The sequence below is a fragment of the Dicentrarchus labrax genome, unplaced genomic scaffold, assembly GCF_905237075.1.
Source record: "Dicentrarchus labrax unplaced genomic scaffold, dlabrax2021, whole genome shotgun sequence".
Taxonomy (NCBI): domain Eukaryota; kingdom Metazoa; phylum Chordata; class Actinopteri; family Moronidae; genus Dicentrarchus; species Dicentrarchus labrax.
Genome location: NW_026136723.1, coordinates 23,334,746 through 23,348,318, shown reverse-complemented (window position 1 = coordinate 23,348,318; position 13,573 = coordinate 23,334,746). Strand labels below are relative to the sequence as shown.

Sequence of the window (13,573 nt, the reverse complement as noted above, 5' to 3'; positions counted from 1 at the left end):
CCTGGTGCCTGTAAAATGTATCGACCAGCTTGTTCACTTGGCAATAGCAGCTACCGAAAAAAAGTGAAATCTTGTGCAGCTACTGTTTATAAAAAGCAGTAAAAAGTTTATGTATTTCATGTTACAATTAGGCAGTAATATTGTGTTGGATTTTTTTTTTTTTTTGTGACACTGATTAGGTCATGTTTTATGTACATGAGAAAAAATTAAAAATGATAAAGTAATATTAAAAGAAAGGGGACATGTACTGATAGAGCCAACATACAGAAGGTGCTGTTTACATAGTGTTTTATTATGTTCTATGTATGGAAGTGTGGCAATAAAGTGTGCTCTTGAGAATGTCTGTGTGTACTGTCCAGTCAATACAGGAGGTACCTAACATTATTAGTTTACTGCTGGCGACATACTCTCAACACTTCATTCCTGAAATGTAATTTCATGTTGTGTTTTAAATACATATTATACAGCACTGACGATCATCTGTAACAACCAAATATCCTGCTCCAGTTATAATAATCTGGAGTTACCTTTTAACCAGCAGAACTTTACTTTGAGTTACACATCTACAATTATACAGCACATAATGAGAAAGAAAATATTTTAAAACAGGAATATAATTAATTAATTTTATTTAATTATTATTTTTGAAATAATATTCTTAAAAATCTGGGAGGAAACCGAAGCACTCGGAGTAAACCCATGCCAGCACACTGAGGCACCTGTGTGGCCCTGTAAGACCTGAAGTCCTACTTCATATTCAGGTTGAACGCTGTGCTACCAGTCGAACTGAGGCTGGTAGCACAGAGTGTTGAACATGATGTTTGTATTTTTTGATTTTTAGATATTTGAATATTTTTTAATTATGTAATTAATTAATTAATTACAATGTGGGAGGAAACCGAAGGACTCGGAGTAAACCCACGCAAGGTGAGACTTGTCATAGCAGGAGCCTGGAAATAGCTCACCTAACCATAATGTTGTCAGTTAGATGTGTTGTGTGCCATGACAAAGTACTGTCCCACCCGCCCTTTAGACTGCAGATGGTTAATCTTTGCTGTCACATTTACTTTGTGCAGTAAATGGCTTGGCCATGGTCTTGAAAAGACCTTTGAAGAACTTCTTAACTCCGGATTTCTTTTGTGGCCCCAACAGATGCTTTTTTAGGGTCTCGATTATCATGTTGTAGATCAGTGTGTCCTGTGAAAGCAGGCCCAGTCGGACGATTCCTGCACCGCCCATTTTTTTGCACAAGTCCTTGTGCACTGCCTTCACTGTCTTCTTAATGTGGTCTTTGGTCCATTTCATAGTAACGCCAGAGGTTTCAGTCTCTGACCAGAGCATGTCTGTCAATGTTTTCACGCCATCATTGGACGGTCTAATGAAGTGATCTTTTGTGATCTGTTTAACCAGTACAGCCACAGTAAGCTTGCAGCTCAGTTCATCCCACTCTGGGAGAGGGTGTGCTGAGGCCTCAACTGCAGCTGGTGCGTCTGTGATGGAAGTTGGTGTGTCGGTGATGGAAGCTGGTGCGTCTGTCATGGAAGTTGATGCGTTGGTGATGGAAGTTGGTGTGTCGGTGATGGAAGCTGGTGCGTCAGTGATGGAAGTTGGTGCCAGATGAGTCTCACTTGGCGTTGGGAGAGTTTCCACTACTCTTTTAATTTTTCTAAGAGCAGCAGTCACTCTGTCCCTGTTCCTCTGATGCTGACGGATCTGCACGACAAGCCAGTCCCATGTCAACTTCAAGAAGGAGTCCACTTCATTCTGAACCTCCATTCTTATATTCAGACGATGTCCATGTTTCAGGTGATGGATCATCATCTGGCTCAGCTCCTCTGCCATTTTCTTACGGCCGCTGGAAAAGTTTGTCATAATTTTTTCGTAGAGGCACTCGTCGTCTTCCTCTGGTGGGTGCATGTTCTTCACCACCTGCTCCATGTCCTTAACTAGCTCCTCCAGTGAAGCCATTTCCGAAGTTGCCATGAAGCAGAGAAATCTCCTCCTCAGTTTAGAAATGAATCTAAGAAATGCTGCCTTGGTGAATAAGTTCACCAAAAACGCCTTCAGTTGGTTCCCCACCTTTATCCATAAGGACTCGTCCTCTGGTTCAGGTGGGGTGTTAATGGAGATTTCCTCCAGTATTGTCCTTGCAATGTCCAAAGCTGCTTCCTCGGCGTCTTTGGAGGTGCTGGATATCAGTAACTCCTCTTCCTCTTCAGACAGTTTGATTTTGCAATCATAAGTGTTGATTTTACACTCAAGAATTAGATTTATTTCAGCCGCCTGTCTAATTAGGATGGTACTGACGGCTTCAGTAATTTTCATCAACTTGTCTTTGTCTTTGTCTTTATCCTCATCCTCCTCTTCATCTTCTTCATCCACTCTAAAAAGAAGTACGGGAGTCAGCTGAGCCTTCTTCAGACTTCTTTCTTTCGAAATAATACTTTCGGTCTCCCTTTTAAAGGATTGAAGCTCAGCCCTCTGGGATGACGTCTGTCTGTCCAGGGACATGTGGACGAGCGGACGAATGGTCTCCGCTGTGGCCATAGGGACAGCCAGATCCACATCTTTAGGGTTTGCTGGATTCATGTTATCAGATTTAGTCTCTGCTGGTCTTTCTGAAACAAAGTGAATGTGCTCATACAAATCTGAACTGAGTCAACTGGATTTGGGTCCTAAGCTTATAGAAATCATGTTGGCTTTGTATCAAAGGAACGTTCCATATGCTTTGATCTTTGAATGACGTCACATTCCAACTTCAAAGAAACAAATAAGAATTAAAGAACCCATCAGAGAACGTTCTATTGGCTTTGTGACGTCATCACATTCCAACGCCATCAAAGAAAAATAAGAATTATTTAAAAAAATCATTCAGACGACAGAACGACTAAATGACCGGTCGCTAGGTCCCGCCCCCAAACAAAGATTGTCCAATCATAGCTTAGCAACGGTAACTGAAGGCATGAACGAATGAGGAAACTTTTTTCTGTCAGTTGAAACGATTTTTAAAACACACCTATACAGAAATTATAAGAAACGGAACAAAAGTGCACTACTGGAAATAATGAAGACAAATAAAATAAGAATTTGCCTAATAATTTACTGAGTTTTGAAATAAGATTTAGGGAAACATTAAACAAAAGCGACATCATATAGATCCTTTCATTGTATCCAAAATGAGGGATGTTTTGAATGGTTTTTACCACGATGCACTTTCTTTAAGGAACTAACTACCTCTTTGTTCATTATTTTTTAAATTATGAATGTGGAACTCTCCAATAAGGCACAGAAGGTTTTATGGAATACAAATAGTTTCTTTTAAAAAACATAATAATAAATAAATAATAAATAAATAAAGCACTGATTCCTTCAGTTCAGATAAATAGAGAGATCTCTCTCCAGAAGGTCCAGTACAAGGATACAACATTGTATCTGAATACAGAACTCGAGTAAATGTACTCTAAATGTTACTTTCCACCATAGATGTGTGCTTATTCTGGAGGCTGCCTGGTGGTCCTTGTGGTCCTCCTCTCCAGCAGATGTCACTTTCATTCTGACCAAACTCTGAATCAGCTGCATGTTGTGAGAAACACAAAATGAAAGTACCTTGTTGCTGCTTTAAATACATTACAAATACAACAATGTGAAAATACTCCATTACAAGTAAAAATCCTGCATTAAAAACTTTATTTAAGTAAAAGTATTGGGTAGTTGTGTCATATCATAGTCTATCAAATCAACATATCTTCGTAGTGTTGCTGTCCTGTGAGAACCATGTAGCTAAAAAGTCAACTTTTCATGAGTTGCTGCCTTCACATGGCCATTAAAATCAATTAATTCCTGCAAGTTTAAGAGTTAAAAAAGCAGCGGAAAACCCCAAATTCTGACACTTTGTTGGTCTTGTTGGCTATTGTTCAGATTCTACAACCTTCACAGCCCTGTCAGAAACAAAGAACCTCTAGATCTCCATGGAGCAGACAGCAGCCAGAGTAAGAGGTCTGACTCTGTGGGAACCAGCAATGGTTGATGGTTTTACTAATTCCTCTCTGCTGGGGGCTGACAGAGATGGAGAGGATGTACCAACAGTGGTGGAAGATGTATTCAGATCAGTTACTTAATCGTACTACAAGGAGGTTTTAACTGGTTATGAAACAGTCGCAGTTTAATTCTGATGCCACTGACTTGCATTAACACAAGACCATCACATTGATGATTTGCTGTTTCTATACAGTTATTCTCAATGCCTGCCTCTGGGTTGGATTTGGTCTAATTCCCCTTGAAATCACAATGTGGTGACACACAAAACACAAAATGAAAGTACCTTGTTGCTGCTTTAAATACATTACAAATACAACAATGTGAAAATACTCCATTACAAGTAAAAATCCTGCATTAAAAACTTTATTTAAGTAAAAGTATTGGGTAGTTGTGTCATATCATAGTCTATCAAATCAACATATCTTCGTAGTGTTGCTGTCCTGTGAGAACCATGTAGCTAAAAAGTCAACTTTTCATGAGTTGCTGCCTTCACATGGCCATTAAAATCAATTAATTCCTGCAAGTTTAAGAGTTAAAAATGCAGCGAAAAACCCCAAATTTCACATACTGACACTTTGTTGGTCTCGTTGGCTATTGTTCAGATTCTACAACCTTCACAGCCCTGTCAGAAACAAAGAACCTCTAGATCTCCACGGAGCAGACAGCAGCCAGAGTAAGAGGTCTGACTCTGTGGGAACCAGCAATGGTTGTTGGTTTTACTAATTCTTCTCTGCTGGGGGCTGACAGAGATGGAGAGGATGTGTGAGCTGTGAATCGTTTGTTTATTCTGATCCAAGCTAAACCTGCAAGACGACTTCTAATAACAATTTATTCCTCTTTATTCTGTAAATTCAAAGAACGACTGGAATCGTGTCAGACCATCAAAACGTCTATAAATAAAGAGACAAAGATTTGTCTCTGAGTTCAGTACTGCACCTGGTGCCTGTAAAATGTATCGACCAGCTTGTTCACTTGGCAATAGCAGCTACCGAAAAAAAGTGAAATCTTGTGCAGCTACTGTTTATAAAAAGCAGTAAAAAGTTTATGTATTTCATGTTACAATTAGGCAGTAATATTGTGTTGGAAAGGATGTTTTTATTTTTTTGTTGTGACACTGTTTAGGTCATGTTTTATGTACATGAGAAAAAATTAAAAATGATAAAGTAATATTAAAAGAAAGGGGACATGTACTGATAGAGCCAACATACAGAAGGTGCTGTTTACATAGTGTTTTATTATGTTCTATGTATGGAAGTGTGGCAATAAAGTGTGCTCTTGAGAATGTCTGTGTGTACTGTCCAGTCAATACAGGAGGTACCTAACATTATTAGTTTACTGCTGGCGACATACTCTCAACACTTCATTCCTGAAATGTAATTTCATGTTGTGTTTTAAATACATATTATACAGCACTGACGATCATCTGTAACAACCAAATATCCTGCTCCAGTTATAATAATCTGGAGTTACCTTTCAACCAGCATAACTTCAGTTTGAGTTACACATCTACAATTATACAGCAAATTGTGAGAAAGAAAATATTTTAAAACAGGAATATAATTAATTAATTTTATTTAATTATTATTTTTGAAATAATATTCTTAAAAATCTGGGAGGAAACCGAAGCACTCGGAGTAAACCCATGCCAGCACACTGAGGCACCTGTGTGGCCCTGTAAGACCTGAAGTCCTACTTCATATTCAGGTTGAACGCTGTGCTACCAGTCGAACTGAGGCTGGTAGCACAGAGTGTTGAACATGATGTTTGTATTTTTTGATTTTTAGATATTTGAATATTTTTTGAATTATGTAATTAATTAATTAATTACAATGTGGGAGGAAACCGAAGAACTCGGAGGAAACCCACGCAAGGTGAGACTTGTCATAGCAGGAGCCTGGAAATAGCTCACCTAACTGTAATGTTGTCAGTTAGATGTGTTGTGTGCCATGACAAAGTACTGTCCCACCCGCCCTTTAGACTGCAGATGGTTAATCTTTGCTGTCACATTTACTTTGTGCAGTAAATGGCTTGGCCATGGTCTTGAAAAGACCTTTGAAGAACTTCTTAACTCCGGATTTCTTTTGTGGCCCCAACAGATGCTTTTTTAGGGTCTCGATTATCATGTTGTAGATCAGTGTGTCCTGTGAAAGCAGGCCCAGTCGGACGATTCCTGCACCGCCCATTTTTTTGCACAAGTCCTTGTGCACTGCCTTCACTGTCTTCTTAATGTGGTCTTTGGTCCGTTTCATAGTAACGTCAGAGGTTTCAGTCTCTGACCAGAGCATGTCTGTCAATGTTTTCACGCCATCATTGGACGGTCTAATGAAGTGATCTTTGTGATCTGTTTAACCAGTACAGCCACAGTAAGCTTGCAGCTCAGTTCATCCCACTCTGGGAGAGGGTGTGCTGAGGCCTCAACTGCAGCTGGTGCGTCTGTGATGGAAGTTGGTGCGTCGGTGATGGAAGCTGGTGTGTCGGTGATAGAAGCTGGTGCGTCTGTCATGGAAGTTGGTGCGTTGGTGATGGAAGTTGGTGCCAGATGAGTCTCACTTGGCGTTGGGAGAGTTTCCACTACTCTTTTAATTTTTCTAAGAGCAGCAGTCACTCTGTCCCTGTTCCTCTGATGCTGACGGATCTGCACGACAAGCCAGTCCCATGTCAACTTCAAGAAGGAGTCCACTTCATTCTGAACCTCCATTCTTATATTCAGACGATGTCCATGTTTCAGGTGATGGATCATCATCTGGCTCAGCTCTTCTGCCATTTTCTTATGGCCGCAGGAAAAGTTTGTCATAATTTTTTCGTAGAGGCACTCGTCGTCTTCCTCTGGTGGGTGCATGTTCTTCACCACCTGCTCCATGTCCTTAACTAGCTCCTCCAGTGAAGCCATTTCCGAAGTTGCCATGAAGCAGAGAAATCTCCTCCTCAGTTTAGAAATGAATCTAAGGAATGCCGCCTTGGTGAATAAGTTCACCAAAAACGCCTTCAGTTGGTTCCCCACCTTTATCCATAAGGACTCGTCCTCTGGTTCAGATGGGGTGTTAATGGAGATTTTCTCCAGTATTGTCCTTGCGATGTCCGAAGCTGCTTCCTCGGCGTCTTTGGAGGTGCTGGATATCAGTAACTCCTCTTCCTCTTCAGACATTTTGATTTTGCAATCATAAGTGTTGATTTTACACTCAAGAATTTGATTTATTTTAGCCGCCTGTTGAATTAGGATGGTACTGACGGCTTCAGTAATTTTCATCAACTTGTCTTTGTCTTTGTCTTTATCCTCATCCTCCTCTTCATCTTCTTCATCCACTCTAAAAAGAAGTACGGGAGTCAGCTGAGCCTTCTTCAGACTTCTTTCTTTCGAAATAATACTTTCGGTCTCCCTTTTAAAGGATTGAAGCTCAGCCCTCTGGGATGACGTCTGTCTGTCCAGGGACATGTGGACGAGCGGACGAATGGTCTCCGCTGTGGCCATAGGGACAGCCAGATCCACGTCTTTAGGGTTTGCTGGATTCATGTTATCAGATTTAGTCTCTGCTGGTCTTTCTGAAACAAAGTGAATGTGCTCATACAAATCTGAACTGAGTCAACTGGATTTGGGTCCTAAGCTTATAGAAATCATGTTGGCTTTGTATCAAAGGAACGTTCCATATGCTTTGATCTTTGAATGACGTCACATTCCAACTTCAAAGAAACAAATAAGAATTAAAGAACCCATCAGAGAACGTTCTATTGGCTTTGTGACGTCATCACATTCCAACGCCATCAAAGAAAAATAAGAATAAAAAAAGAAACATTCCGACGTCAGAACGACTAAATGACCGGTCGCTAGGTCCCGCCCCCAAACAAAGATTGTCCAATCATAGCTTAGCAACGGTAACTGAAGGCATGAACGTATGAGGAAACTTTTTTCTGTCAGTTGAAACGATTTTTAAAACACACACACACAGAAATTATAAGAAACGGAACAAAAGTGCACTACTGGAAATAATGAAGACAAATAAAATAAGAATTTGCCTAATAATTTACTGGGTTTTGAAATAAGATTTAGGGAAACATTAAACAAAAGCGACATCATATAGATCCTTTCATTGTATCCAAAATGAGGGATGTTTTGAATGGTTTTTACCACGATGCACTTTCTTTAAGGAACTAACTACCTCTTTGTTCATTATTTTTAAAATTATGAATGTGGAACTCTCCAATAAGGCACAGAAGGTTTTATGGAATACAAATAGTTTCTTTTAAAAAACATAATAATAAATAAATAATAAATAAATAAAGCACTGATTCCTTCAGTTCAGATAAATAGAGAGATCTCTCTCCAGAAGGTCCAGTACAAGGATACAACATTGTATCTGAATACAGAACTCGAGTAAATGTACTCTAAATGTTACTTTCCACCATAGATGTGTGCTTATTCTGGAGGCTGCCTGGTGGTCCTTGTGGTCCTCCTCTCCAGCAGATGTCACTTTCATTCTGACCAAACTCTGAATCAGCTGCATGTTGTGAGAAACACAAAATGAAAGTACCTTGTTGCTGCTTTAAATACATTACAAATACAACAATGTGAAAATACTCCATTACAAGTAAAAATCCTGCATTAAAAACTTTATTTAAGTAAAAGTATTGGGTAGTTGTGTCATATCATAGTCTATCAAATCAACATATCTTCGTAGTGTTGCTGTCCTGTGAGAACCATGTAGCTAAAAAGTCAACTTTTCATGAGTTGCTGCCTTCACATGGCCATTAAAATCAATTAATTCCTGCAAGTTTAAGAGTTAAAAAAGCAGCGGAAAACCCCAAATTCTGACACTTTGTTGGTCTTGTTGGCTATTGTTCAGATTCTACAACCTTCACAGCCCTGTCAGAAACAAAGAACCTCTAGATCTCCATGGAGCAGACAGCAGCCAGAGTAAGAGGTCTGACTCTGTGGGAACCAGCAATGGTTGATGGTTTTACTAATTCCTCTCTGCTGGGGGCTGACAGAGATGGAGAGGATGTACCAACAGTGGTGGAAGATGTATTCAGATCAGTTACTTAATCGTACTACAAGGAGGTTTTAACTGGTTATGAAACAGTCGCAGTTTAATTCTGATGCCACTGACTTGCATTAACACAAGACCATCACATTGATGATTTGCTGTTTCTATACAGTTATTCTCAATGCCTGCCTCTGGGTTGGATTTGGTCTAATTCCCCTTGAAATCACAATGTGGTGACACACAAAACATAAAATGAAAGTACCTTGTTGCTGCTTTAAATACATTACAAATACAACAATGTGAAAATACTCCATTACAAGTAAAAATCCTGCATTAAAAACTTTATTTAAGTAAAAGTATTGGGTAGTTGTGTCATATCATAGTCTATCAAATCAACATATCTTCGTAGTGTTGCTGTCCTGTGAGAACCATGTAGCTAAAAAGTCAACTTTTCATGAGTTGCTGCCTTCACATGGCCATTAAAATCAATTAATTCCTGCAAGTTTAAGAGTTAAAAATGCAGCGAAAAACCCCAAATTTCACATACTGACACTTTGTTGGTCTCGTTGGCTATTGTTCAGATTCTACAACCTTCACAGCCCTGTCAGAAACAAAGAACCTCTAGATCTCCACGGAGCAGACAGCAGCCAGAGTAAGAGGTCTGACTCTGTGGGAATCAGCAATGGTTGTTGGTTTTACTAATTCTTCTCTGCTGGGGGCTGACAGAGATGGAGAGGATGTGTGAGCTGTGAATCGTTTGTTTATTCTGATCCAAGCTAAACCTGCAAGACGACTTCTAATAACAATTTATTCTTCTTTATTCTGTAAATTCAAAGAACGACTGGAATCGTGTCAGACCATCAAAACGTCTATAAATAAAGAGACAAAGATTTGTCTCTGAGTTCAGTACTGCACCTGGTGCCTGTAAAATGTATCGACCAGCTTGTTCACTTGGCAATAGCAGCTACCGAAAAAAAGTGAAATCTTGTGCAGCTACTGTTTATAAAAAGCAGTAAAAAGTTTATGTATTTCATGTTACAATTAGGCAGTAATATTGTGTTGGAAAGGATGTTTTTATTTTTTTGTTGTGACACTGTTTAGGTCATGTTTTATGTACATGAGAAAAAATTAAAAATGATAAAGTAATATTAAAAGAAAGGGGACATGTACTGATAGAGCCAACATACAGAAGGTGCTGTTTACATAGTGTTTTATTATGTTCTATGTATGGAAGTGTGGCAATAAAGTGTGCTCTTGAGAATGTCTGTGTGTACTGTCCAGTCAATACAGGAGGTACCTAACATTATTAGTTTACTGCTGGCGACATACTCTCAACACTTCATTCCTGAAATGTAATTTCATGTTGTGTTTTAAATACATATTATACAGCACTGACGATCATCTGTAACAACCAAATATCCTGCTCCAGTTATAATAATCTGGAGTTACCTTTCAACCAGCATAACTTCAGTTTGAGTTACACATCTACAATTATACAGCAAATTGTGAGAAAGAAAATATTTTAAAACAAGAATATAATTAATTAATTTTATTTAATTATTATTTTTGAAATAATATTCTTAAAAATCTGGGAGGAAACCGAAGCACTCGGAGTAAACCCATGCCAGCACACTGAGGCACCTGTGTGGCCCTGTAAGACCTGAAGTCCTACTTCATATTCAGGTTGAACGCTGTGCTACCAGTCGAACTGAGGCTGGTAGCACAGAGTGTTGAACATGATGTTTGTATTTTTTGATTTTTAGATATTTGAATATTTTTTGAATTATGTAATTAATTAATTAATTACAATGTGGGAGGAAACCGAAGAACTCGGAGGAAACCCACGCAAGGTGAGACTTGTCATAGCAGGAGCCTGGAAATAGCTCACCTAACCGTAATGTTGTCAGTTAGATGTGTTGTGTGCCATGACAAAGTACTGTCCCACCCGCCCTTTAGACTGCAGATGGTTAATCTTTGCTGTCACATTTACTTTGTGCAGTAAATGGCTTGGCCATGGTCTTGAAAAGACCTTTGAAGAACTTCTTAACTCCGGATTTCTTTTGTGGCCCCAACAGATGCTTTTTTAGGGTCTCGATTATCATGTTGTAGATCAGTGTGTCCTGTGAAAGCAGGCCCAGTCGGACGATTCCTGCACCGCCCATTTTTTTGCACAAGTCCTTGTGCACTGCCTTCACTGTCTTCTTAATGTGGTCTTTGGTCCGTTTCATAGTAACGTCAGAGGTTTCAGTCTCTGACCAGAGCATGTCTGTCAATGTTTTCACGCCATCATTGGACGGTCTAATGAAGTGATCTTTTGTGATCTGTTTAACCAGTACAGCCACAGTAAGCTTGCAGCTCAGTTCATCCCACTCTGGGAGAGGGTGTGCTGAGGCCTCAACTGCAGCTGGTGCGTCTGTGATGGAAGTTGGTGTGTCGGTGATGGAAGCTGGTGCGTCTGTCATGGAAGTTGGTGCGTTGGTGATGGAAGTTGGTGTGTCGGTGATGGAAGCTGGTGCTTCAGTGATGGAAGTTGGTGCCAGATGAGTCTCACTTGGCGTTGGGAGAGTTTCCACTACTCTTTTAATTTTTCTAAGAGCAGCAGTCACTCTGTCCCTGTTCCTCTGATGCTGATGGATCTGCACGACAAGCCAGTCCCATGTCAACTTCAAGAAGGAGTCCACTTCATTCTGGACCTCCATTCTTATATTCAGACGATGTCCATGTTTCAGGTGATGGATCATCATCTGGCTCAGCTCTTCTGCCATTTTCTTACGGCCGCAGGAAAAGTTTGTCATAATTTTTTCGTAGAGGCACTCGTCATCTTCCTCTGGTGGGTGCATGTTCTTCACCACCTGCTCCATGTCCTTAACTAGCTCCTCCAGTGAAGCCATTTCCGAAGTTGCCATGAAGCAGAGAAATCTCCTCCTCAGTTTAGAAATAAATCTAAGGAATGCCGCCTTGGTGAATAAGTTCACCAAAAACGCCTTCAGTTGGTTCCCCACCTTTATCCATAAGGACTCGTCCTCTGGTTCAGATGGGGTGTTAATGGAGATTTTCTCCAGTATTGTCCTTGCGATGTCCAAAGCTGCTTCCTCGGCGTCTTTGGAGGTGCTGGATATCAGTAACTCCTCTTCCTCTTCAGACATTTTGATTTTGCAATCATAAGTGTTGATTTTACACTCAAGAATTAGATTTATTTCAGCCGCCTGTTGAATTAGGATGGTACTGACGGCTTCAGTAATTTTCATCAACTTGTCTTTGTCTTTGTCTTTATCCTCATCCTCATCCTCCTCTTCATCTTCTTCATCCACTCTAAAAAGAAGTACAGGAGTCAGCTGAGCCTTCTTCAGACTTCTTTCTTTCGAAATAATACTTTCGGTCTCCCTTTTAAAGGATTGAAGCTCAGCCCTCTGGGACGACGTCTGTCTGTCCAGGGACATGTGGACGAGCGGACGAATGGTCTCCGCTATGGCCATAGGGACAGCCAGATCCACATCTTTAGGGTTTGCTGGATTCATGTTATCAGATTTAGTCTCTGCTGGTCTTTCTGAAACAAAGTGAATGTGCTCATACAAATCTGAACTGAGTCAACTGGATTTGGGTCCTAAGCTTATAGAAATCATGTTGGCTTTGTATCAAAGGAACGTTCCATATGCTTTGATCTTTGAATGACGTCACATTCCAACTTCAAAGAAACAAATAAGAATTAAAGAACCCATCAGAGAACGTTCTATTGGCTTTGTGACGTCATCACATTCCAACGCCATCAAAGAAAAATAAGAATAAAAAAAAAAACATTCCGACGTCAGAACGACTAAATGACCGGTCGCTAGGTCCCGCCCCCAAACAAAGATTGTCCAATCATAGCTTAGCAACGGTAACTGAAGGCATGAACGAATGAGGAAACTTTTTTCTGTCAATTGAAACGATTTTTAAAACACACCTATACAGAAATTATAAGAAACGGAACAAAAGTGCACTACTGGAAATAATGAAGACAAATAAAATAAGAATTTGCCTAATAATTTACTGAGTTTTGAAATAAGATTTAGGGAAACATTAAACAAAAGCGACATCATATAGATTCTTTCATTGTATCCAAAATGAGGGATGTTTTGAATGGTTTTTACCACGATGCACTTTCTTTAAGGAACTAACTACCTCTTTGTTCATTATTTTTTAAATTATGAATGTGGAACTCTCCAATAAGGCACAGAAGGTTTTATGGAATACAAATAGTTTCTTTTAAAAAACATAATAATAAATAAATAATAAATAAATAAAGCACTGATTCCTTCAGTTCAGATAAATAGAGAGATCTCTCTCCAGAAGGTCCAGTACAAGGATACAACATTGTATCTGAATACAGAACTCGAGTAAATGTACTCTAAATGTTACTTTCCACCATAGATGTGTGCTTATTCTGGAGGCTGCCTGGTGGTCCTTGTGGTCCTCCTCTCCAGCAGATGTCACTTTCATTCTGACCAAACTCTGAATCAGCTGCATGTTGAGCAAAGAGAAAAAGAGTTCAGTGTGAGAGATTTCTGTCTGATGGA

The 13,573-nt window shown here is 39.7% G+C and overlaps 2 protein-coding genes across 5 annotated transcripts; both read right to left on the bottom strand.

Annotated features, from left to right (window-relative positions):
- Positions 1 to 612: 612 nt before the first annotated feature.
- LOC127358318 (uncharacterized) lies at positions 613 to 13,561 on the bottom strand. Of its 4 annotated transcripts, XR_007882413.1 has the most exons (3): positions 12,126 to 13,561; positions 5,948 to 7,145; positions 613 to 965 (listed from the first exon to the last, which is right to left on the bottom strand). XR_007882413.1 is itself a non-coding variant. In XM_051391313.1 (2 exons), exons 1-2 carry the CDS (start codon positions 12,533 to 12,535, stop codon positions 6,338 to 6,340), a joined length of 1,218 nt encoding a protein of 405 aa, XP_051247273.1. In that variant the 5' UTR covers positions 12,536 to 13,561; the 3' UTR covers positions 5,594 to 6,337. The 4 variants fall into 4 exon arrangements, 3 of the variants coding, with proteins under 3 accessions (XP_051247273.1, XP_051247274.1, XP_051247272.1); XM_051391313.1 differs by lacking the exon at positions 613 to 965 and having other exon boundaries at positions 5,594 to 6,889; positions 11,870 to 13,561; XM_051391314.1 differs by lacking the exon at positions 613 to 965 and having other exon boundaries at positions 5,594 to 7,039; positions 12,020 to 13,561.
- Positions 1,045 to 9,026, bottom strand: LOC127358311 (uncharacterized). The gene is made up of 2 exons (XM_051391304.1): positions 7,975 to 9,026; positions 1,045 to 3,016 (listed from the first exon to the last, which is right to left on the bottom strand). The coding sequence occupies exon 2, from the start codon at positions 2,587 to 2,589 to the stop codon at positions 1,045 to 1,047; it is 1,545 nt and encodes a 514-aa protein (XP_051247264.1). The 5' UTR covers positions 2,590 to 3,016; positions 7,975 to 9,026.
- Positions 13,562 to 13,573: the final 12 nt, after the last annotated feature.